Source organism: Thermobia domestica, chromosome 5 (genome assembly GCF_964235325.1).
Source record: "Thermobia domestica chromosome 5, izTheDome1.hap1.1, whole genome shotgun sequence".
NCBI classification, from domain to species: domain Eukaryota; kingdom Metazoa; phylum Arthropoda; class Insecta; order Zygentoma; family Lepismatidae; genus Thermobia; species Thermobia domestica.
Window position 1 is genome coordinate 290722655 of NC_137458.1, and position 27666 is coordinate 290750320.

Below are 27666 nucleotides of genomic sequence, written 5' to 3' on the forward strand. Positions count from 1 at the left end.
CCAATTCCGTTAATGAAATCCATCCGTTAACATCTTCACTCGAGTAACGGCGACTTTAACGGTGTCTATCCGTATCCCAGTCATTCATAAATGCACGTTTTACGTCGCACTAATATGCAACCTTCAAAACATTCAAGAGTGACGGATTGCATACACATCTAGGCGACAATATTTAGATATTTTTAATCCTTATTATAAACAGAAGTCTATTTATTCATAAATGCGCTTCGAGTGTTTACTGTCTTCTCTGTCCTCTTTATTGTCTTCAGCACGGTTTAAGCATGTTCCGGTGTTTCATTTTCACAATAGGGTCTACTAAGGAACTTGTTATTTTTGAGGAACGGTCATAGCAAGCAAATGAACATCGATGATATCCTTGAAAGGCACACATATTTTCATACTTGTCCTAGACTATATGTATTAATCAGATGCATCGTAATCGGGGAAGTGCTACACTTTTGTTTGTGAGAACTGCAACACAAAAACAGACACGTGCGAGTGAAAAAAATATATCATAGATTCGGTGCGTGAGTACAGAAATGATTAGAATATCAAATGTTTGCATCACAGAACTCTGGTAAATCTCATTTCTTCTTTACATTTTCCGCAGGGTTTTACTGTCTCTTCGGGAGACATTTTTGTCGATTGTTCATGAGATTATATATATATTCTTTGCTGAGAAAATAGGATTTATTAATTAGAAGAAAAAAACTGATGAATACCTATATGTATAAAGTATTATGCAAAATAAAAAAAATTGAACACTGAAAGAAAACTGGTAAATGTGTAATTCCTTAAAGTTATACAGAAAATGGCGCCGCTGTTCCACAGACACAGCCCTTACAAGGGAACATCTTATATTGATAGTAGCATTGCTGAATCAAACAATGCGTAATCGATAGAAGAGTGAAGAAAAGTGAGAAATCCAAAGTTTTACGGGCCGACACCCAGAAACACAGGAGATACAGAGGGAAGAATAATTTAGAATCATGTGAAGATAGCAATGCAAAAGATACACTGACACAGAAAGAACTTCAAAATGATTAAAGTAATCAAAATGACACTTACACAACAGTATAGTAAGCAAACATTATACCCACAAACATGCTCAATAACATCATATGTAATGCAGTATATCCAACTGAGCACAAAATGTAGATTTGTTAAATGGTACAGAACACAAATTATAACATCTAGCAAATCTAATTATGAGTAGAACCATACCTGTAAAGTCTTGATGTGCAGTGTTGCTAACGATTGAGGATAGGCTTGTATGAATTCCTGAGGCCACAAACAAGAATATAATCACTGAAGTACGAAAATAAGTCACGAAGCAAAATGTCGAAGCAGTTTTGCCCAAGTTGAAAATCAGAATATTATCAAACACAGCACACAAAACTGAAATGATGCATGCGCTTGGGTTGGCAATTAATTAGGAGGCTCACATTTCTGATGCACGTCATATTGTATCACCTCACACGTTATTGGTTTTGTTATAATTTGCATTGTGTGCTTCATTACATATGATGTTATTCAGCATGTCTGTGAGTACAATGTTTGTTTATTATACTGTTGTGTAAATATTTTGATTACTTGAAACATTTTGAAATTCTTTCTGTGTCAGTGTATTTTTTGCATTGCTATCTTCATATAACTCTAAATCCTTCTTTTCTCTGTATCTTCTGTGTTTCTGAGTGTCGGCCCGTAAAACTTTGGATTTCTCACTTTTCTTCACTCCACTATCGATTGTGCATTGTTTGATTCGGCAATACTACTATCAATATAAGATGTTCCCTTGTTAGACCTTTATTAATCCCTTAAGGGAAGCAATTTTTACTTTTACTTTCCTTACTATTATCTTGATATCGGGACTTGACACTCGTAAATCTGCTTATTACTGTATCACGTAAAACGAAAAATAATTAACTCACGCGATTCCATCATGAAGTTTTACATTTAGCCTTCACGGCTTATTTTATAAAAAAACAAAAGATATTCAAGTGAGAAAATTTTGCTATTCAGCATGGTTAAGGAGAAATCGCTGAAGCATTTTATCTCCACAATTATAATTTAAGTAAAAGCTTAATTGAAAACCGTCACCTTCTTATCACACGTGAAAATGAAAGATTGTTATCACTTAATAAATTACCCCATTAGACTAGAATGCACTGTTCGTACATCATTGACAACATAATACAATAGGCAATTAACTGCCGAGAGATGCAACAAACAATGAATAAACCATAAGAGAAAAACAAGCTGATTCACCTTTGATTTTTTTTTAAATGTCATATAAAATGATGCCAAGGTTATTCGTATTTTCCGCAAGGCCTTCAAACACCATACTGAGTCGAATTGTATCTTGTCTGTCCATTAAGCGAAACAAAGACAATTCTTGTAAAGATCTTTACGTTTATGGAAAACACAATCTTTGTATCGCAAAACATCAGGACTCAAGTTCGTAAAAACTGTCTGTTTTTGGATTAATACATACGAGTATACCATGTCTGAGTTCACTATTACGTTATTGTAGCCAAAACCGCCTTTTCATTTTGTTACGGCTACGATACGGAATTACGAATTCAACAAATTGTTATTACTGCGTTTACAATCGGCATTTGTTCGCGTTTGAGAACTACTGTACAAACAGTGCTCAAATCATTTCCACTTTCTTTCAAAGAAAATGACGTGACAGTGACCTCATTCCGTATCGTTTTCCGTCAACGCAACGTCAAATTTGCGACTTAGTTCGGCATAGCAATTATAAATCTTTTTGTATCTTTTGCAATACGATGTAATCCGCGAATTTTGCTAAGAACTTTCTAAAATGAGGTCTCTGTTTAGTAAATTAAATTTTAGTAAACACTATCTTTTCTCATCCTCCAATCATAACAGTGGTAAAACAGTAGGCTAGCTAAAAACCAACGTTGGACTTATATTATAAATGACCGTTTTATCCAGTATTTCCAACCCACGCCCTTCGAAGGAAATATATAACTACGTACTATGAGAATTGCGAGGTTGACACTGTTGGATAAATGGCAACAAATTGTCGGTTGTCCAACATACACTTCAGAAACTACGTTGGGCCAATATATTTTCCAACTTTATTTTTGCAGTTATCATTTTCCAATTATGCTGACATGTAGCCTACATAGAGCCTATGTAAGGTACTGCTGCGGAAATTGGTCTATTTCTTCTCAAGAAATTGTGGTGTTAGGGAGGGAAAAAGTAGCATGTACAGTACTGGCCACACTTCTCACTAACACTTTTTTCAATTATGGATGGGTCAGGAAATTTCCTTACTTCAGATGACAACAAAACTACGAAGTTCAAACCATATAAAGTCATATATAATTCACATTTATTTTCATGTTACGTTTTGTTATCTTTCGTACATTTAATCTCGTATTTATTGTTAAAAAAAATGCTTATTTATAGAAAACTAGTTATTTCGCTCAAACATTTGAAACCGTCCACATCATACTACGGATTACAACTATGCTTAACTGAATGCCCTAATTGTTTACTTTTTTAAAAGTTTTTCCACCAATCACCCCAAACTCCATACCATATTTATGCAATATTCAAGGTCTTCGTTATAGAGGTAAGCACTAGGTAGGCAAATGATAGAGCAAGTAGCGATATTCATTAGCACCAGGCAGGCAAATGATAGCGCAAGTAGCGGTATTCATTAGAACCAGTCAGGCAAATGAAAGCGCAAGTAGCGGTATTCATTATCACCAGGCAGGCAAATGATAGCGCAAGTAGCAATATTCATTAGCACCAGGCAGGCAAATGATAGCGCAAGTAGTGATATTCATTAGCACCACGCTGGCAAATGATAGCACAGGTAACGATGTTCATTAGCACCAGGCAGGCAAATGATAGAGCAAGTAGTGATATTCATTAGCACCAGGCAGCTAATGATAGCGCAAGTAGCGATATTCATTAGCACCAGGCAGGCAAATGATAGCGCAAGTAGCAATATTCATTAGCACCAGGCAGGGGAATAATAGCGTAGGTAGCGGTATTCATTAATACCAGGGAGGCATATGAAAGCGCAGGTAGTTATATTCATTAGCAGCAGGCAGGCTAATGATAGCGTAGGCACAGACGGAGACGTCTTTCGTTTATTATTAGGATTTAGACAGAACCAAATATCTCATTATAGTGCGTATAGAGCAGCGTAAACCAGAAACGTTATAGGTTTGACATGTAACACATTTCTTTATAACTCACCGGAAATAAATAATATCGAAAGTATGGCATGCTTGACCCATTCATTGTATCGTAAGTTATATAAAATGAAACATATTTCTTTGGAACCTATTAGAAACAATACCGGAAGTACGTCATGCTTAGCCCATGCATAGCTGAAATAAATAGTTGGTGAGAATTGTGGTCAGTTAAACTCGTTTAGAACATTGTTGTTTGCCCATGAACATTTTAGAAACGCTTATTTAGTCATTGAAAAGAAAGAATTAATTGCCCATGAAAATTTTAGAAACGTTTATTTAGTCATTGAAAAGAAAGAATTGTTTGCCCATGAAAATTTTAGAAACGTTTATTTAGTCATTGAAAAGAAAGAATTGTTTGCCCATGAAAATTTTAGAAACGTTTATTTAGTCATTGAAAAGAAAGAATTGTTTGCCCATGAAAATTTTAGAAACGTTTATTTAGTCATTGAAAAGAAAGAATTGTTTGCCCATGAAAATTTTAGAAACGCTTAGTCATTGAAAAGAAAGAAATATTAAAGTTTAAATACAAACTTTTGCACTGTATTATCTTTTGCCACAAAGTATGCAATAAGCCTAACAAATTGTTTACTTTTATTTAATTATGTAAGAGAAACTTTAATAATGCTTTGTTTTATTTTCAGAATAAACGATGCCGAGATACACCAACAGCCTCAAAAAATATACAGAAAGTAATCAACGAATGTCAAGATGAAATCAAATTGGCCATTTTACAAGGTAATATAGCTTGCGTTTACAAGATAATACAAATTTATGTTAAATTAGATGATATAGACCTAACCTAGCAATCTATAGTTCACATAATTAGATAATCGTATTTTACGAACACTTTTATAATTCAAATAAACAGCAAACAATAATTCAAATGAACAAAATTTAAAAGAAAAATCCTTGTTGAAATCTAAGTTTATTTTATAATAAAGGAACCCAAATAAATTCTCAGGAAGTATCTTAGGGTGTTCTCTCAGGGTCCAACTGAACATTATAAATGGCAAGGTTTGTCATTTGTTGCACCATCGAAAAACTTTTGTAGGACCCTTTGATGCGCTTTCTGACATTTTTCCATCTCAATTTTTGTTTCATCCTTCTATCTTAAGCCATATGTGATTTATAAGCAATGGACGGATTGGGCAGACTACTAAATATTTTTCAAAAGCTAACAAGTTCTCTTTTGCAAGATTTTCGTAAATCAAAAGAGATAATGAAATGTAACTTACCTCAATAATAGATAATGTTATTCTACACCCGAAAATACGAATCGGAAGAATTTTCAATGTTGCCATCCACAGAAATTACAGTGTGACCAGAATTTGAATTACCAAAAAATTTAGGTTATGGCAGGGACTAGAAAAATGAACTCAACGGCAACTGATGACTTATCATGCTGTCTGTGTTCCTTGTTAACTATTTTTAAATAACATTTGTATTTATTTTGTAATAAAGAGTACAAAATAAATATTTTTTAATAAACAGTAGAATTAAAATGTAAATATTATTTAAAAAGTAATTAACAAGGAACACAGACAGAATGATAAGTCATCAGTTGCCGTTGAGTTCATTTTCCTAGTCCCTGCCATAACCTAAATTTTTTGGTAATTCAAATTCTGGTCACACTGTAATTTCTGTGGATGGCAACACTGACATTTTTTCCGATTCGTATTTTCGGGTGTAGAATAACATTATCTTATCTATTATTGAGGTAAATTACATTTCATTATCTTTTTTCATTTACGAAAAACTGCCAAAGAAAAATGTTAGCTTTTGAAAAATATTTAGTAGTCTGCCCCTTTAACTGGCTCACGCGGTGTACATGTCCTGCATAACTATATAATATTTGAAAACACTGTAGTAGGGATAGATTTATTGTTGTTATATTCATTATCTTGGAAGAATTCTCCTTTAAATCAATTCATAAATTTAGATGATAAACTGCGCTAAAACGAAGATCATCTCAAAATTCACATTAGCTCCCATCAAGTATCGAATCCGGATTTACCGCGCCGAAGGCGAATACGATTTACATGAGACAAGAACTAGTTCTAGTGAGTCGGAATCACTGTCTTGTTATATTTAGATCCCTGGCATGGAAGACGGGTGATTTTCAGCTTTTGTTAGAAAATGATCTAGACTCATCATTCTTCCCTTCTCTGTATAGTTCCTTATAACAGGCCAAATAATTTTAAATATCACCGGAAAGTGCCACTTCTATAGGTGTTTGAACCATTTGATTTTTTAAAAAGAAGGAAAATGCGTAATATGAGATTATGTATAACGAGGAATACCTGTATACTAAAAAGTGATTATGCTCATGTTAAATCGAAGCTCTTAGGCTGGCCATACATTGAACGGAAGCAGGACAGCCTTGCCGAAGCAGAGGGAGGCAAGAGAGTTGAGTTGAGTTTAGTTCAGCGTCCCTTTCAGCAGCGAGGCTATATGAGACGTGGATCTACTGATTAACGTGAAATCCAAACCACATGAACTCCCGCCGGGAATCGAATCCAGGTCTCCCACGCCAAAGGCGCGTACGGAGGCAAGAGGGAATGCGGGCAGAGAAGCCTGAGTGCATTCACGCGTGACTCAATCACAACGTTGGAGAGACACCAATCTAGTTCAGGCATACCAAGCTCACTATCTTAAGTGGATTAAAGAGTCATCAAGGGTACATTTGGCAGGGCCTCAAGAAAAAAGCCATTATCATACTTGGTTATGTATTTAAAAAGTAAATACATAAAATCTTACCTAATAGGGTATTCTAGTTCTTTAAAATTTGAGTATAAAGGAATCCAGGTAATAGATGGATACCTGACCTTCTTTCCCTGAATCTGGAAAAAAGAAGTCTTGACTGACTGACTCATTGATCAACGCCGAGGCCAAACTGCTGAAGCTAGAAACTAGAAATGTGAGCAGGGCATAGGATTTGTAATGTAAAGTCCCACTAAGGAAGCATTTTTTTTTTTTCAAAATTCGACTAAGGGGCGGAAAGAGGGGTGGCAACTATTATCTTAAAATGTCCATATCTCGGAATCTCTGAAGGTTAGAGACATGAAATTTGATATATGGACTGTACACATGAAAGAACCCCGCCACTGGCCGATGCCAAGCCCGTGCTGAGAAAGGGGGAGAGACCACCTCTGGCTCTCCACTGAGAAGCATGCATTGTGGCTGCTTGGCGCTGGAGGTGGAGATTGGGACGTCTCTCTGTACTTTGTGTCGACCAGTTCACTTATACCGACAATCGTGCAGGGGGACAACATATTCCTACTGGTGGAGGCGAGGCTTGGCTATACTCCTAAATGGGCGACTAACTTGTGCCATTGGAACCGGGCGAATGACCTCATCACGTTCTCAGTAATGTAGGTGGCTTTTACTGGAGCCCCTACCGGCGAGGGTGAGGCTACAGCTATCCCCCGAAATGGACAACTAAGCCGTGCCCTAGGGTCCGGAGGTAAGGCTACGTCGTATCCCAAGATGTTTGAAAGAGTGTGTAGTTGGCGTATCCAAAGTGTGGGCGGATCCAACGCCCTACCGGGAGGATGATGTAGGTACTGCCCTCAAAGAGCGTGTAGTGGATGCTCTTGGGTCCAGGATGGGATACTTAGTATCCTAACGCACATTCGTACCTCAGGAACGCTGAGGAAGTGGGTCACTTGCTCAGGTCGCTCCCTTTGCTGGGCAAGAGAACTACGACCCTACCAGGGGAGCCACCGTTCCGAAATGGCCATTGTCTTTAAAGGGAGACAGTCTACATCAGCCATTGGGTCTGGTAATGTACGGTGTATCTCTACTGCAATTCATCATCATAGGTATTCTGCCCTTACTGGCAGGTCACTTGCCGCAGCTAAGAAACTTCTATGCTCCACGGTCCTCCGCTAACCTCTTCGTCCTCACGTATGATCTTTCTGTTTTTATATCATCCATTAATTGTAGTCTACTTCGCCCTCTCCCTCTCTTACCCGCCACCATACCCTCTAGGACGTTCCTCATAACACAATTTATTCTTAGGTGATGTTCCAACTAGTTTCTCTTCCTCTTCTTAACAATATCTAAAAGTGTTCTATTCTCCCCCACCATTTCTAACATTCTCTCATTCGTTTTCCTCTCCACTCAACTATTTTTTCCATTCTTCTCCACACCCACATTTTGAAGGCTTCCAGTCGTTTTTCATCACTTTTACGTAATGTCCACGTTTCCGCCCCATACAGTACAAAACTCCACATGAAGCATTTTATGAGTCTTTTACTCAACTCTTTATTTAAGGTCCCACAAAACAGACTTTTCTTCCTCCTAAGGGCTCCTTTCGCCATTCCTATCTTTGTTTTTATTTCACGTTCGCGCTTAATGTCATTACTAAGAATGCTACCCAGATATCGAAAGCTAATTACTTGTTCTATTTTCTCCCCTCCCACTTTTATATTTGACACAGACCATGGCTTTTGTCTTTCTAACATTTATTTTCATCCCATATTCTTCGAAGCTCATCTTAAGATTTTCTAACATTTTATTGATTTCCTTTTCAGATTCTGCAATATATCGTCTGCAAATCTTATGCATCTATTCATTCTAACTCCTACCGAAATGCCGTCATCATCATATAAACTCTTCTAGATATATATTTAATAGTGTTGGTGAGAGGCTGCATCCTTGTCCAATCCCCCTTCCAATTACATTCTCTTCCATCTGTTCTTCTCCTATCCTTACTTGTTGGTTCAGGTATAAGTTTCTTATGAGTCTTCGATCTTTCGATTCCAACCCTATCTTCTTTAGAACTCCCAACAACAATTCCCAATTCACGCGGTCAAAAGCCTTTTCTAGATCAATAAACACAACATACACCTCTTTCTCTTTTTCTATACATCTTTCATCGAACTCCCTTAATAATCCAATAGCATCTCTTGTGCCCTTACCTCGTCTAAACCTTAACTGCTCCTCCTCAACTTCTTCATTTGTTCTTCCATATAACCTTATGTTCAGTGTCGGAGCAAAATTTTAGCTGCATGTGATATGAGACTAATAGTTCTGTAATCTTCACATCTCTTTGGGTTCGATTTCTTAGCCATCGATATCATGATCGTCTTCAGGAAGTCTCTTGGCCACTCTCCTGTTTCATGTATTTCAGTGCATAGTCGCAACAATTCTTTCTTTCCCTTGTCTCCCATATTTTTAATGAATTCGATTGGTATATTATCTTTCCCGGTTGTCTTTCCATTCCTAATCTCGGATATAACCTTTTCAAACTCATCAAGAAGAATATTAAATCCTTCATCATCCTCGTCTATCATCATCATCGCCTTTATCATCATTTTTACATCATTTTTACTTCAACATTTAGGCTACATGGTCCTCAATGCATGGTCCTTCCCTACTCTGATATAAGTCTTCAATGTATTCTTTCCATCTTCCTTTGATCTCATTTCTCTCGCTGACTACCTTCCCATTCTTATTTTCTACTGCCATAGTAATACCCCCTTGTTTCCTCCGAAATTCCATAGATTTCACATCCTTGTACATTTCTCATATTTCCCAAATGGCACAGAAAGTTACACAAATGGTACAGAAAGTTAAATTCATTATTTAAGTTTCTGTACATCTTTCTGCCCTCTTCTGTATCAACCTGTTTCTACGTCTTCCTTTCCCTCATTTTCTGTAACATCTGCTCTGTTACCCACGGTTTCATAGAGTATTGTGTTCGAGGTAACATACTGCTTCTGCAGCTTGCTGTAAGCAAAGTTTAATCTGTTCCCATCGTGCGTTACTACCTGCGCCTATTCTTTACTCGTTTGAATATTTTTCTCCGAATTTTTCAACGAAAAGATTTCTTATTTCCTCGTTCTTCAACTTTTGTAGTCAACACTTTATTGACTACTTTTCTTCTGTCTGCATTTTTCAGTTGAATATCTACTTCGGCCAGCACAAGATTATGATCAGAGAAAATATCAGCCCCCGGAAGAGCCTTCATGTTCTTTAAGCTATTCCGGTACCTGTCCTGAATCATAACATAGTCTATCTGATATCTTCCGCCGTCTATTGGTGATTTCCATGTATATCTTTTTCTCTTGTGCTGATTGAACCAAGTGTTCCCAATTACTAGTGAATTATATCTACAGAAATTCACTAGTCCCTCTCCTCTTTCATTTCTTGCGCCTAAACCTTATTTGCCTACGATACTACCTTCCTGTTTTTATCCCACCACTGCATTGAAATCTCCATTACAATTACGGATGCACCCCTCTTCTCTCTATCTATAATTTATTCTATTTTCTCATGATTTTCCTCTACTTCTTCTGTTGCATGCGAAGTCCTCGGTGCATATGTCTGTATCACCACTAGATCCTTCGTTTTCCCTTTAAGTCTTAACATCATAACTCTATCATCAATAAATTGTACTTTCAGTACCTTCTCCTTTAAGCGCTTTCCAAGAATTATTCCTACGCCATTATGACCGCCCTTTTCATTACCTGACTAAAACATTCTATATTCTTCACTGTTCAACATCCCATTACCCTCCCATGTAATTTCACAAACTCCTACCAAATCTGGGTTATTTTGTTTAATTTTTCTTTAAGATTTTATAATTTTCCTCCCTGTAACATAGTGCGTACGTTCCATGTCCCTGTCCTAAACGTTTTGCTCTTCCCTGTTTTTCTTTCTTCCCCCTATTATTACTTTCTTGTCCAATAATCCTTCCCAAGCCATCCCCCTCCCGAAGCCGTAATTAGAGGAAGTGAATTCAGTTGCCCCGGGTCGGGTAGTTTTGTGCACGAATTCACGACCGTACCAGAGGAGCCGCCGCTCCTAAATGGTAATTGTCTTTAAAGGGTACATCAGCTGTTGAGTCTGGTAATGTACGGTATACTTATATCGTAATTAGAGGTAGTACCGTATTGTTTGGTCGGGCCTTCACGGGGAGACACGATTCCCAATTGACAATGTCTGCCTTGACCTTGAACAGTCGGTCTGCATCAGTCATTGGCTCTGGTAATGTACGGTGCACCTCTACCATAATTAGAGGAAGTCCAGTATCGTTTGGGCGATCCTACCGGGAGGGGAGTGTCGGATTACTGTCTGTTGAGGGACTGAACGGAAGTGGGGAAGCAGCCAATTCCAGGAATCTTGGTAACGGTTCCGATCCCGCCTAAGGGAGAAATCTCTGTAGGATATGGGCTGGCACCAAACTAAAATGGCGACTTAACATGTACCGTTGGATCTGGGATGAGATACCAGAGTATCTCGACGTGTGCGTTGTACCTCTACACGACAAGGCGGTTGCCAGTTGCACAATAGAGGTAGGCAGGGCCGAGATTGAACAAGTCCCCTTGGCCATGCCTGGGGCTCCCGGATTTGAGTTGGACTCAGCCGGTTATACCGTGAGATTCGGTAGCATAGGGAGCTAATCCCAGGAATCTGGGTAACGGTAAGCGTGAGAGGAAGGAGAGCTTGTCTTGAAACGTTCGGGCACCATACCTGCAGACTATGGCAGTACTGGCTAGGTAGCAGTCCGCCTCCGCTAGTAGGTAACTGGTAGGTGGAGCTTAGGCTCTGCGGTGCAGTGGACGTATACCACTCCCTCAGAGAATGGGGGTTATACGCTAAGACGTCAAGGTTAGGAGACAAATCTCAAGGTTAAGTCAAGGTTAGGGTGCACTTGTGCACGAGGACTAAGGTCCAGATCGAGGAAAACGGGTCGGTTGCATCAGATGGAAGTCTGTACGGGCTCGGGCCGGACTCGAGCCTACAAAGGACATATTACTTTGGGCCCGACCCGGGCTCGGGGTGTAAATTTTTAAATATACAACCATATTTCTCGGACCTTTTCGGGCCTAACTTTGTAAATATAGTGTATAACAATACATCACCGTTCATTTTGGACCGTTCTTTATAGAAAACTTTTGAAACACAACTGCAAAATTAAATAATCAATTGCTGTAAAAATAGAATTTTGCGTTAATTATTAAGTTTCTCTAATTCGGGCTTCTTTCGGGCTCATTCGATTATCACACGAGCTCGGGCCTGGCTCCGGCCTAAATGCTAAAAGAAATTTCGGACTCGGGTCGGGCCTCACATTATAAATTCACGGGCAGGGCCGGGCCCGGGCTAAAAATTCCAGCCCGTGCAGACCTTTAGCATCAGAGCGGAACCGACCCATCAAAAAGACCGAGCGGCTACAGCATGTCTTGCCAACGTGCGATAAGGCGTGGAAGTAGACCACTAGCTCTAATGTATACATGAAAGATAAACATTGAAATAGCTGATGGTGTCTATTGTTGCTGTTGTTATTAATTGATTTCTCCGACAAATGACACTCATACTCCTAACAGTGACACACATAGTTTAAGAATAGTGACGCAGGTGCTACTTGTAATATGCATGTATTATCTATCATAAAAGTACGGAAGACTATATAGCGTCCTCCTTACTTTCTTCAGATTCATATATATTGAACTCGTACTTGCCTAACAGTACTCTTTCATAACCGCTTAACATAAGATCCCATGTCATGTCGTGCATTTCGTTTTAACTGGAAATTATTATCCCGAGAATATTCGTGCAACGAATGTTCTCGATATAATTTAAAGTTTCGGACTATTACGTTGCGTTATACAGGCTAAATATGAAGCTAAGTGCATACATAGATGTCTCCTAGATGATGCTAGCATCCAATTAATCAATATTAGCTAGTGTATAACAGTAGAGGTTATTCTCGTTCACGAAACTATGATACCAATAATAGCACATCTAAAATATGTCCAAAATCTACTTAGCTAGTTTTTAGTCCTTAAAAATAATACCATTTCTAGTGTCTCTTTATTAACTCTAGCAATAAACTCAGGTTTATATCTACTAACATTGTACGCATTTGGTACACTTCATACATCTTATCATTACGAGTGACTACTGACAATCATAAGTTTGAGATAAAGTTCAGTGTCTTTGAAAGTGTGAGAAAATGAACAAAAGTGGACCTGTTCGGAAGATTGTTCTCAACACCTCCAGGATTTCCTTTTACGGAAAATTGCGGTATTCAAGTACAAATTCATATTGTCTACTGCAGAACGTATATATAGCCTACTCGAGATTTTAAAGTTGTTCAAAAAAAAATTGAGCTTGAGCTTTCTCATGCCTAATTTCGAATAAAGTTATAAAACGGCATAAGATATGTTGTTAACTTAACTTTAGTTCTATTTATATCAATATTTTTTTTTAAAAAGCAACACCAAACAAAATATTTACGTACTTTTGTATTGAACGAATATACTCGGGGTTTTAAAATGGGCTATCTTTAATTGCCCATATTGTACCTAACATTTGAGTGTTTTTTTAAAAAAATGTAATTATTGACATACTTTCTCGTATAACTCTCTCTCTCTCTCTCTCTATATATATATATATATATATATATATATATATATATATATATATATATATATATATATAATTTGAACCGACTTTCCAGCAAAAAAAAAATGCATGTTAAGCGGCTTCTATGATCAACTACTTTCCTAATTAGTAATTAGTGATGATTTCACGGGGTGGGGGATTTTTCCTTCGAAGGTGCAAAATTCTCACTTGAGGTAAATCTTCGATTGCGCTTAACAACTGTTAACATTACTTTCGCAGTACAACTTTAAGCCCTGTGTTTTGAAATCCCCCGCCCCGAAGAAATCATCATTGATCGCCAATCATATTTCTTTGGCATGACGTAACTTTTCAGATGAGTTTTAATTGTACAAAACGAGAAAGACTATGCTATGCATAATATAAAAGTAACTTTAAAAGAACTTTTGTAAAACTAATGATCCGTGTTAAATTTTAAAATGTATTTCTATTTGTAGAAGCCCTGCAAAGTATCCAGGAAGCTGTGAGGTCTACGAGGACGCGAAGAGATTTATTCAACGACGAAGAGAAGAAAATTGCCGGGGTAAATATTTTGCATCTGATTACTAAATCCTAAAATATTTTGAAGTTAATTTCGCACTTACAGTTCCTTTATTAGTATAACTTTTGAAATGCATAATCGCTCTTTGAGAACTTAGTTTATATTTTAATAGCGCTTACATTAGCAGACTTATACAATGTTCGGAATCACATTTGCTGTATACTTATCGAATTATCTAGCTCCTTCACTCTTAGCAGTACCGGTATAAATTAAAAGTTCTTTTTATTTTAATACTACTTCAATCGGACAATTTGAACGTTATACGATAAGTTATAAGCTATTACACCATCAGGTCAATATAAAGTGCTGTATTCAGCTATGTACACAGGAATGTATATTCGAGGTGGGTTCAGAGTTTTGTTTTTTTGGGGGGAATCCAAATTCATTATGAAGATAAATCCTATTAAAATTTGTAAACACCATCCTTAAGATTGAACTAAATTTATATAGATATATAGATATATACAGTATAATATGTGCAATGGTGCTATTCTAATTTTTAACAACCGGTTATATATAACAGAATTTCGAGGGGTCCGGATCCCCAATACCCACTCCCTGAGTGTATCCCTGACTGTCTTAGTTTATTAGGATTACACAGTGAGACTAGTAAGATTGTACTGTTACTCCATACGTCCGTTACTCCACGCTGATAACTTTTGAACGAAAGCTAATTTTTGTATTCTGTTTTCTGCGATAGGCAGCTAGCGTGATTACCTCGGCCAACTTCGTAAATGTAACCAATCCATTAACATTTTCCTTTTTAAATTTATTATTATTATTATTATTATTATTATTATTATTATTATTATTATTATTATTATTATTATTATTATTATTATTATTATTATTATTATTATTATACAAAAATTCCGGATTGACTTGAACGCTCCATGTACCAATCTATAAGATAAATATGGAGACATTTACGCATATACAATCAAGAACTGTAGAAGCCACTGAAGTTTTCTACAATGGAAATATAACAATTCAATGTAAAGACAATGAAACTTATTTTAATATATAAAATAAAGTCATATTACTCGTAAACCTCCAATAAGCATTCAGTTACTAATCCAATTAAATAACTTTCAAAAAAATTGTATTATTATGGGAGCAATCGTTAACTATTAAGTTCTGGTGTAATAAGTTTTGAATTATGTTGACGTTGTATTTAATTTTACATGGTTGCGAAAATACAATTTAGGAACTGTGGGAAATATCTATGACAGCGTTTCCCAACCGGTGTTCCGTGAATGGGCCACTGGTGTGCCGCAAGGAATCGAAACAAAATTATTAACTTTATAGCAATCAAATTGCAAAACGTAAGGGAAAATGTACATTTGTGTTTCACATTACTATGAAACTCTACTATGAATCTACAATTTTAAGTTACATACCGGGTTACTATTCTGTATATTTCTAATGTTGAAAAAAGTATTTGGTATTATTGTTATGACCATTATTGATTCTTTATTGTTGCAGACTTTCGTAACTTGAAAATTTAAAATATCATTCAATCTTTTCGACAAATTACCTACATTTGTGTTTTAAAAGTAAAAGAGATTTGTTTATTCGTTTGTTATTTAGTGATTTTCCTTCTTACAGAAGGTTGGATCCAGTTTTTAAAAAGAAAGCGTATTTTTAAAAACCTGAATCCAATATTTCATTGCAATTGTTTTCTATTTCTAAATTAAAATGAAAAATAAGCATAATGATTTACCACGGGGAAAAAACAATGATCGAGCTTTCTTCTCTGTAAGAAAGAGATCAATAATTACAGAAAAATACCACTGTGTTTTATATTTACAAATAATAATATCAATAAGTGTGCCGCGAGAATCCAAGTAACAACCGTAGTGTGCCGCAAGTTGAAAAAGGTTGGGAAACGCTGATCTATGATAATATGAAAGAAGTTTCTCTATCACATATCATTAAATTAAAGAGTCACTTACGTAGGCGACATGAACTGAGATCTGTGTCCTATACTTCACTTGTAAGTGGTATAAATAAATAAATGAATAGATAAACATGTACGAAATTCAAGATGAATGTAGTAGGTTGGAAACACTAGAGTACTACTGAATGTCGAGGTATACGTATATTAAAGAATGTCTACATACGAACTAAAGAATCAGAAATATATAGGAGCTAATTCCATATACGAGTTAATTTTGAAACTCCCTCGTTCGTGCAATGTAGTCTTTCTTTCATAAGTTTTTGACGTTGATTATTGATCGGGCCGAGTCAATTCTTCTGTAGCCCCGTGCCTGCACCCAATAACCTACAATTCTGAAAAATAAAAGACAAACAACTTTATAACAAGTGTAAGGGCAAAAGACTTTTAGATTTAAGTCTGCACATTATATATATATATATATATATATATATATATATATATATATATATATATATATATATATATATATATATATATTACCATTAATTACTCGCTTCGCTGGTTTCAATTAAGAAAAAATAATAATATGTTTCGTTAGTCAGTCACTTTTTACTATTACTAAAGCGCTCCTTGATATTGGTAAATTTGATTATATATATGCCCTCCCACAATTTTTGCTGGGCTGAATTTGGATTTAAATGGCATCAGAAGTGTCACTGTTCATCTCAACAACCTCAAAAACTCTAGATTCGACACTAATATAGGTCATTTTTGATCATTTGTAAATGTCTTTCCCCTCCTTTAAGTTACATCGTCCAAGTGATATGACAAAAATCATCTCATGTTTGAACTTAATCTAGGTTGAAAATTTGACCGAGATCGGTCCGGTGGTTCAAGAGTTGTTAAGTTTTATTTATTTTTATATATCTCTCCCTCCTACCTCCTCCCCTAAGTTCTATCGTCAAAGTGAATAGATAAATACCATCCCAGGCCCGAACCTCATCTATGTTGAAAATTTGATCGAGATCGGTCAGGTGGTTCAAGAGTGAAGTCACATAGACAGTCACTTTCAACTTTATTTTTTTTTACATATATCTCCCCCTCCCCTCCCCTACGTTCCACCGTCAAGGTTAAATGATAAAAATTATCCCAAACCCGAACGTCATCTATGTTGAAAATTTGATCGAGATCGGTTGGGTGGTTCAAGAGTTATTAAGTTTTATTTTTATATATATTTGTCCCCTCCCCTCCCCTTCCTCTAAGGTTTACCATCAAAGTAATATAATAAAAACCACCCCAGGTCCGAACTTCATCCATATTGAAAATTTGATTAAGATCGGTCCTGTGGTTAAAGCGTGATGAAGTCACAAAGGCGGTCACTTTTATTTTTATTCTTTTTACATATATACCTCCCCCTCCCCTAGATTCCACCATAAAAGTGAAATAACGAAAACATTTCAGACCCGAACCATACTCATGTTGAAAGTTTGGTCAAGATAGGTCTGGTAGCTCGAGTTATTAAGTTTAATTTATGTTTATAAATTTCTCCCCTCCCCTTCCCCCTCTTCTAAGTTCTACCGTTAAAGTGATATAATAAAAACCACCTCAGGTCCGAACCTCATGTATGTTGAATTTTTTTAAGATCGGTCGGTCGGTTTAAGCATGATGAAGTCACAAAGACAGTCACTTTTATTTTTACTTTTTTTTTTTTTTTTTTTTTTTACATATATCTCCCCTCCCACTTTTTCGTTGCACTGTAAAAGTGAAATGAAGAAAACATCCCAGGCCCGACCCTTATCTATGTTGAAAGTTTGATCGAGATCGGTCGAGTGGTTCAAGAGTTATTAAGTTTTATTTATTTTTTCTATGTCCCCCTCCTCGAAGTTGTACCGTCAAAGTAAATTGCTAAAAACACTTCCAGGCCAGAACCGCATCTACGTTGAAAATTTGATCGAGATCGGTCGGTCGGTTCAAGAGATTAAGACTCACAAACATAGTCACTTTCAATTTTATTATATATATGGGAGAGGGAGAGAGAGAGATGGAGAAGAAGAAAAAGAAAGTAAACATGATTTATTTGCTTGTATTATAATTATTATCTTGTAGGAGGTTTTGATGAGACTGAGATTTATCTGTCATTTCCCATCATCGTCATTAATCATTTTTATAACTATTTACGTTAATAGTACTATATAATAACACAATTATTTATAACTCAGTGATATAGGTGACTGGAACCTACGTTTGTACCTGAGGATATATATGAAAAAAACTCACTGAGGTTAAGGAGGAAAGAAAAAGGAATTTTGAGGACGACCCGCTCGGGAGAGTAATACTCCCGGAAGTACGTTTTTTTCGCGCGCTACTCTAGCCAGCTGTTTTACGCGCTATCCTAGTCAGTTGTTTTAAGTTGGTCACAAAACCTATATCATTTAGTACAAGGGGAACAAAACGAGACTTATATCATGGAGTACAAGGGCAACAAAACGAGCCCTGCTGGGCTTCTAACCCGTTCCTACTACTACTAGTACTTATCTGAACAAAAGTAAGTGAATTACATTTTTGAGTATTATTTTCATTTAAAAAGTGTTATAAAAATGTAAAAAAATACTAAAAAAACTTTCTTCGGGCCGGGTTTGAACTCACGCCAAAAGAGATTTTCGTTACTAGCATATAGCGCTAGCCCACTCGGCCACGAGGACCAACAACCACAATCGTCTGAATTCTGCTATTTGAATGCAACGTGGCAAGACATAGATAACGCCAACCAATCAGAAGTGTGTTTTCCGTTCCTACTTCCGGGAGCATTACTCTCCTGAGCTAGTCCTTTTTGAGGAATGTGTTTAATTCTAGGAGACCTCAGTCGAGTTCGGAACAAGATGGAGTCAAATTTTGAAGACGTGTTTCGAACTCTAATTTAGTGCAAACGTTCCATTTAATATACGTTCTTTTTCGGATTTATTTTAAACTACTTTTCTTTACAATGTTGTACCCGGTGTTAACATAGCTATTACTACTTTTGATTATTCATTATCATTCAGTATATGTGGGTTCGCAGATATTTCCGCGCCATTTTGGTTGCAGCTTGTGCTGTAACTAATAAATGTTATTTAGTAAAACATTATTTAATATAATTATCATCTTTCAAGCGAAACTAGAGCAATAGTCGACTTGACCTAAGTACTGCGACATTAATATTAATAACCACATTTCTATTTGAGAATAGAATAGAATAGAATAGAATAGAGAATAAGTTTCGTTTTTGAAGATGGTTGAGTGTTTAATACATACGTAAAGATTATGTTACATATTATTACATAGTGCGAAGTGTCAACGAAAGTGCAGTACAAACATAAACTAATATTATGACTTGTGTATAGCCCGCTCCCCCCAGTTCTTTGTCACCGGAACTGGAAGAGTCACTACTACTACTACTACTACTACTACTACTACTACTACTATTATTATTATTATTATTATTATTATTATTATTATTACTACTACTACTACTACTACTACTACTAGTATTGCTACTAACTACCACTACCACCACTACTACTACTACTACTACCACCACCAGCAATACTACTACTGCTACTACTACTAATACTACTACTTATACTAAAACCTCCTTACCACAAGATTGACATCTTAAATCTTTATAACATGCGATTCCGATTCATTATGAACTAATATGAATCGTTAGAATCACTATGATTCGTTAAAAATCACAGGGGGGAGCGGGCTATACTCAATCCAATATTATTATTGTCTTTTGTGCTTAATTACATCAAGTTATACTATTATATAGTATAAACTTTTATCATAATTTAAGTACATACCCTGTCAGTTCTGGAACTTTCCAGTGTAATTGGTGAGAACGTTCTTACATTATTTCTTATTTAATAATAGTGCTCATTTACATTTTAATTGTGTAGTGATTAGTGCAGTGTTCATTTTAATATTGTTTTTCGTAAATAGACGATGCATGCTAAGAATTTCAACACCTGGTATTGAAAAATATGGAAGATCAGGTATTAACCAAAATGGCAGAAAATCAAAGTATAGAAACTATGAATAGGGACAACAGGGTTCCATATTCGGAACAAAATCAAGGTAACATTGAAGTAGGAGAATCCTCTGTAAATACAAATGTAGATCTTCATACTCAAAAATCTAAGAACAAGGGTACCTATTATATAAACAATAATACGCATCAGATAGAAAAAGTAAAATAAAAGACTCATCATCTTGCATCTTATTATGTATTTCTAAAACAAAACAAAAGACATTGGTCGAAAACACATTATGAGCATAGGTAGGAAACTATTCTTTGTAGAAATTCCAGGAATAGAAAAAATAGACAGCATAGGCAGAAATTTGTTAAAAGTTCAATTTCGTTCAGGGGAAGAAGCAAATAATTTTCTAGATCATAATATTTTAAATCAACAAAATTGAGAGGCATTCATCCCATATGACGTGATATATTCAACTGGTAGATCCAGAGGGGTAGATCCAGAAATAGAAATTAGTGATTTGTTAAATGACATATTAAATGTGATGTAACTGTAACGTCAGCACGTAGAATTTACAGGAGAACTGATAAATCTGAGTTACAACCCATATCTACAGTAATTTTAACCTTCGATTCACAATCACTCCCAATAGATGTAAAACTTTACTACATGAAACGAACTGTATACACATACATTCGTACAATACGTCAATGCGTAGATGTCTGCAACAAATTTGAGCACAGGAGGGGCATCTGCCGCCTTAAAAAGTCTTTGTATAAAATGTGAAGGAAACCACATGCAGGAGACGTGTACCAATCCCTTACATTGTATAAATTGTGGAAACGAACATGCGGCGAATTTTCCTCACTGTCCAGAGAGAATTCGTCAGAAGAAAATAATGGAACTAATGGCAAAGGAAAGACTTTCCTTCAATGAAGCAAATAACATACTAGGAATGAAAAATCAACAAGTAACAAACATCACACAACCTCTAGGCAGGAATGCACCTCGCTCATCCCCTTTCCAAACTAATTTTAATTTCACTTCGCTTAACAAGCTATATTCATCAGTTGTGTCTTTTGAAGATATGACACCGCTAGTAATACCACAACAAGAGATTTTTTATATTCCCCCTGAAAAAAGAAGACGAAACCAAACATTTCAAAGTAACAAATTTAATTATTAAATCGATTAAATTTAATATTTTTGAAATTATTTTTGAAACAAAATTATCAGGAAATGTAGCCTACATGTTGCGCAAACGACAAACAATAAAAATGGCACATTTATTAAATAAATTTATGAAACAAGAAAAATAACTAAGTTTTGAAAATTTAATATTAAATCGATTAAATTGTTTTTTAGAATATCATCAATTTTTTCCATACAATATTACAGGATTCAGAAAAAAAAAACAGTCAACATACGATGCTTTGGCACTAACAACTTCAGACATGTAAAACTTTTATCACAAGGAATGTAATGTTAGTAACTTCTTTTGACATAAAAGGAGCATATGACAATGTAATTTTGGACATATTAATCGAAAAAATGGCAAATCTAAGTATTCCAGGAAAAATTATAAGAATTGTACATAACACTCTCATAAATCGAAGGATATACATAAAGATAAATAATACCTACACGGAACCTCGAGAATCATGATTAGGACTACTACAGGGAAGCAAATTAAGTCCAGTACGGTACTTTTTAATATCTATATTCTTGACAATCAATATAAAATGGAAGGACAGTGCAATAATGTTATTTGCTGATGATGTACTTCTGAGCACTACTGCTTCATCTATCGAAAAAGGAATAAATATTGTAGAACACAATTTAAAAGTGCTGGTTACCTGGATGCATAATAATGGATTTGAACTGAACTGGAGTAAAACTAAATACATGATTTTTTTCACGAAAAAAAATAATGTAAAACATTACTTATCATACAATAATATAAAACTACAACCTGAACCATATATTAAATATCTAGGTATAGATTTAGATAAGAAACTTAATTGGAATCAACACATGCAATATAAGGAATTCGGAAAAACATGTACAACATCTAAGAAGGTTATCTGCAAAAAAGTGGGGCATCAACCCGTTCACTTTAGTCAAAATATTAAAACAAGCCAAGCAAAACTTTTATATGGTAGCTTATTTTTCAACAAAAGCAATAAACATTATAATAAACTAGAACAAATATTATATAATATAGCTAAAATTATTTTTTCACAGCCAGCATATTGCCCGAAAACAGCCTTATTAAATGAATCCAAATGCATCCCAATACAATTGGAAATGTCAAAGATAGCTAACATGTTTATTATAAACAGTTTTAGCAAAGCAAATTCAACTATAACTATTAAATTACAAAAAATAACCATGTTATTAGGAAACAAGAAAACTCCATATACGAAAAACAAACCATGGATTGTGGAAACTTACATTAAATTACATAAATATTATCAATATATCCATAAATTGCCTTGTATCGCTTGTTATGTATGGGGATATTCAGTAAAATGTTACAAATAGAAGCATTGATTTCACCATACATCAATATTAAGAACATAGGTTTGCAAAAACAAATCTACCAAAACATCTGGCAGCATAACATAGAAAAATATGCTCAGGACCACTCTTTAATCTTTACAGATGCATCTAAATATCGCAATACCAATGTTGGAGCAGCAATCTATATAGCTGAGGGGGATATTACTATCAAATACCAATTACCAAAAAACATGACTATTTTTGATGGTGAAGCATTCGCAATAAGACTTTTTATACATCAAAAAACAGGAAATAAAAAAAAGCAATCATATGCACAGATTCTTTGAGTGTAATTACTGCTCTTTCAACCACACATTGGAATAACGAAGTCTCGTGGATAATACTTAATATTAAATATCTTTATTCTACTATCATAAACAAAACTACTCAATAATACTTCGATTTATGCAGGTGCATGTCAACATAAAAAATAGTGATATCATTGATTGCGCTGCTAAGAGTGCATGTACAGAAGGAAACAAAATCTTAGTAAAACTCAATCCCCAAAAATTTTATTCAGAGATATCCAGAATAATACAAATCGATCTAAATGGATGGAGAAACCATCAAACAGACCTTCCAGGAAAATTATATTGGAATATTTATTCTAATAAAAATGAAAAAGAACAGATTTTTAAAACATGGGACAGGAGAGAGATTATTACATATTATAGATTAATCTTTGGAATTGCATTAAGTCCATACAAATTATATCAAATAAAAATAGGAAACATATCATTGCTGGTGCGACAAAGGAGTTGGCACAGTTAATTACATAATATTTGAATGTGACTTATATCAAGACCTAAGGAAGAATTTACTCAAACAACTAGTTAAAATTCATGGGTACACTCCGTTATCATAAAAATACACTTTGGCTACTCATAATTGGACTTCGATAAAACTTACCATTCAATTTCTGATAGCTACTGGCATCAATTTATATATATAAAAAATTAGAAGAAAAAATCAAGAAAAATATTATCATACATAAAATTCTCCTGAGAAGAATGAAGCAGCTATAACATGACATGTTTATATTTAAATACAGACCACAAAATAATATTCAAGAAGCTATATGACCCAGAAAGTTACAATCATCTAAAAAAAAAAAAAAAAATAGACAAAGCTACCACTGAAATAATGGGATTACTACACAAAATATAACATGGAAAAAAAAACTTTATTCAATCTATATAGCTTCCAACATTTAACCAGCAAATTTGTTAGAGTAATACATTAACTTACGAAATATTCAATAATTAACATTAGAAGCATAGATAGGTGGAAAAACCTGGTGCAAAATCATCACTGATCATAGTGAAGAAGACAAGACAAGACCTCCCTTAGATAATAGCATATCCTAAGTATGATTTCTCGTTTAGTTCATTACAACAAACAACTATAAACAGGTGCGTGTGTGATTATGAATAGAAATGTATCACACCTTTTTAATAGTTATTTTACTGTTTATAATCTTTTAATTAGCTCATAAGTATTTTTATAAACTCGTTAATAACTTAATATACAAATACTTGAACTGTGAAGAAAGAATTCAAAACAGAAACGCATTCAAATAGGGATGGAGAGTGCCGTCATTACGAAAAATGCATTATAATAATAATAATAGTATAAATGTAAAGGATAAAGTTCTTTGGATTTGTAGTCCGCACCTGTATAAGATGTTGGAAATAAATATCTAACACTAATTTACCCTTAATTATATACTATGATACGTGTTAATTACATATGAACTACAGTAATTATTCTGCGAACTCGTGACCATGATGTCATTTTATGCACCCCAGTAAGTTATTAGTGAGTAAATTTTCGAGTAAACTTTGCAATATATGCTCCAACTGCGCATCGATAAGTAAGACCGCTTTAAAAGGGTATAGTATAATAGGATAGGATAGAGTACGACCGGGTTGGCTTAGAGCTAGGGTAGTTTAGACAAAATTTTTAAAAAATTATTCGGGTGTAATTTCTTGTTTCTGTGTAAGGATACCACTTGGAGCGACAGTTGAAAAGTTTATCTGAATTTTCTTCCAATATATATACAGATGGTGATCAGAAAAATGGAAACACCTGAACGAAATTGCAACTTACCAGATTAATATGGTGTCGGGCCACCTTTCGCCTTCAGAACAACCTTGATGCGACGTGGGATGGAGGTATAGAGGTCGTGAATGGTAGCAAGTGGAATTTTACACCATTCCTTGTGCAGGGCATCGGCCAGTTCTGTGAGAGAGGATGGAGGTGGAATCGTCGCCGGAGTCGTGTTTCCAAGACGGACCACAGATGTTCAATTATGTTGAGATCTGGGGATTGGGCGGACTAGGGGAGGTGTTGAACTTCATCCCGATGTTCCTCAAACCACGCTGCAGCAACGCCAGCTGTGTGAATGGGTGCATTATCATCCTGGAAGATGGCGTCATTGTCCGGGAACAACATCCGGACCATAGGATGCAAGTGCTCTCCTAAAATTGCGACATAATCGTTGCCAGTGATTCGTCCGCTAAGTGTGACCAATGAAAACCATGATATGGCGGCCCACAGCATCACCGAGCCGCCGCCATGTTTCACAGTTGGGCGGAGACACTGCAGATCATAAACACGGTCCATGGTTGGGAATAGGGTGAAGGGTGACTCATCCGACCATATGGCACGTTTCCAGTCCTCAACGGTCCAAGTTGCATAGTCGCGGCACCATTTGCGGCGTGCGAAAGCGTTATGGTCCCTGATGAGTGGTGTGGCCCGTGCAACACGACCCCGTAAGTTCATGTCATGTAATTCGCGGCGGACTGTGATTGTCGAAACAGGGTGGGGGAGGTGCTGATTGAGTTCCTCCGTCACTTGCTCCGCAGTGGCACGACGGTTCTGTGTGACAATGCGCTTTAATACCCGGCGTGCCCTGTCACTCATGATTTTCTTCCGCCCACTGTTCCGCTTCCCCGATGTGGTTTTCCCGTGTGTTGTATAGGCCATCATCACCTTCGACACTGTCTCACGCGACACACCTAACACAATAGCAACTGCCGTCAAACTCACTCCACATAACCGCACACCAACAATTTGCCCTCTTTGAAACTCTGAGAGGTCTCCCATTTTACACTACCTCCGTCTGCTGCAGCCACTGGACACTGCGCCTGACGTAGTATGGAGACCGACCTAACACACCACCACCAGCGGACCGGCGCTGCGGGCGCCACGACACCACTGCCAACCCATACATCTGACGTGTTGCCAACTACAGGTGTTTCCATTTTTCTGATCACCATCTGTATATATATATATATATATATATATATATATATATATATATATATATATATATATATATATATATATATTATATATAAGGTTTTTCTTCCAACCTTCAGGATTTTCCAAGTTATTAAGTTGTTTTGTGGTTAGTTTTCAAGTTACTAGTATATGTTAAGCTACCATCAGTAGGCCTACATGATATTCAGGATTTAAGATATCATCATAATTTACGTAGGATCTTTATAAATGTCAAGTATTTTAAGAATGTACTTCATTAATATAGCGTATATGTATTATTTATTTATTTATTTCTTCTTCTGCTTCTGTTTCAGTGTTTGCTGCAATGTGTATACAGAAAAGTTCAAGCTGTAAGTACTCCATTTTCGTCTTTCTACAAAATATTATGTTCCTTTCTTCAAAATGTACTAGGATATAGTATACGTAAGACCGTCTGAGTTCCAGAAGAAGCTGGACGCTCATACTTTTAGGGATTATTCATTGAGTATCTACAAACTTAGAAAGGGGGTAACAAACCCACTTTCATTTACTTATCCACTGATACGAAAATAGAAAGAACGTACCTATTTGCCCTTGTACTTTATATGCTATAGCGCATTACATTATATGCAACAAGGGTTTTGGTCTGCATCATGATATAAATTTAAAAATATTTAACATTTTTCGAATCGAAATCAACAAAATTTATTCTAGAAAGTAAAAATAGAATGTTAAGCACTTATAATGAAGACAACGCAGTGATTTAATTTGGTAACGTATAAATATATAATATGAAGTATCCTCGCGCACGGAAGACAGGGGGTTCTCATGTATACTATTACCATGTACTATATTAAGGAGATGGAATTTTATTCTTAATGTTCGTTTATAACACTAATATTTTCCTATTACTAGTCCTGCACTGCATGTTGTTTAAGCCAAGGATGTTATAAATAGAGGATCTGCCCATATGTATCTTCATCCTATTAAATCGATGAAGCTAAAAAACAACCGAGCATCGACACGTCTGATTGGCTACTCTCGTTTCTGCCATCGTCTGATTGGATACTTTCGTTTCCGCCATGATTGTTGGCTCAAAACATTGCGATCCTATTGGGCGGAGTGGGCAGAGTAGGGGTGGCGAAACTATGACGGATGGCTTCAAGATTTTGTTGTAAGGACAGATCCTCTATTTCATAAGATCCTTGGTTTAAGCCTTCTTTTCGCCGTTGTTGACCTTGCTTAGAAGTTACATACGCATATTTTTCCTATACCTTAAGCTACTTGGTTGTCGAAGCATGGACAATTAAAATGTTTCTCCTCTTCTGCTAGACGCAATATACGGTTTGTTCCATGTCTGTTTGATTATTGAGTTAACATAGAAAATGAATTTCGGAAATATTGAGTATTTCATATGATTTATTATTATATTTATATTAAGAAAACATACTTTCTACTATCTCTAGGCCTACTATCCTTATATCGAAATAAATAACTGTTGTTAATATGCACAATGTAGCTAGGGATGGGCACTAGACGAGTCGAGACAGGATTTTCTTGACAAAATTAGAGTCGAGACACGACTCTTCCAACAGAAAAATATACATTTTTCGAGTCGAGACATCACTTTTACAGCACATTTTCGAGACGCGACAGCCACAAATCTTGTTTCGTGCTCATCCCTAAATGTAGCCATTTGACAAGTTTATAAGAATTGTTTTTTTTTTTTTA

At 35.7% G+C, this 27666-nt stretch overlaps 1 protein-coding gene across 1 annotated transcript in view; it reads left to right on the forward strand.

Annotated features, from left to right (window-relative positions):
- Obp73a (Odorant-binding protein 73a) overlaps positions 1-27666 on the forward strand; it is a 103122-nt gene that overhangs the window by 55720 nt on the left and 19736 nt on the right. Inside the window, exons 2-4 of the mRNA XM_081760217.1 lie at positions 4883-4976; positions 14090-14175; positions 26271-26306. Of these exons, the coding sequence (XP_081616343.1) occupies positions 4883-4976; positions 14090-14175; positions 26271-26306 (216 nt within the window). The remainder of the gene's footprint in view (positions 1-4882; positions 4977-14089; positions 14176-26270; positions 26307-27666) is intronic.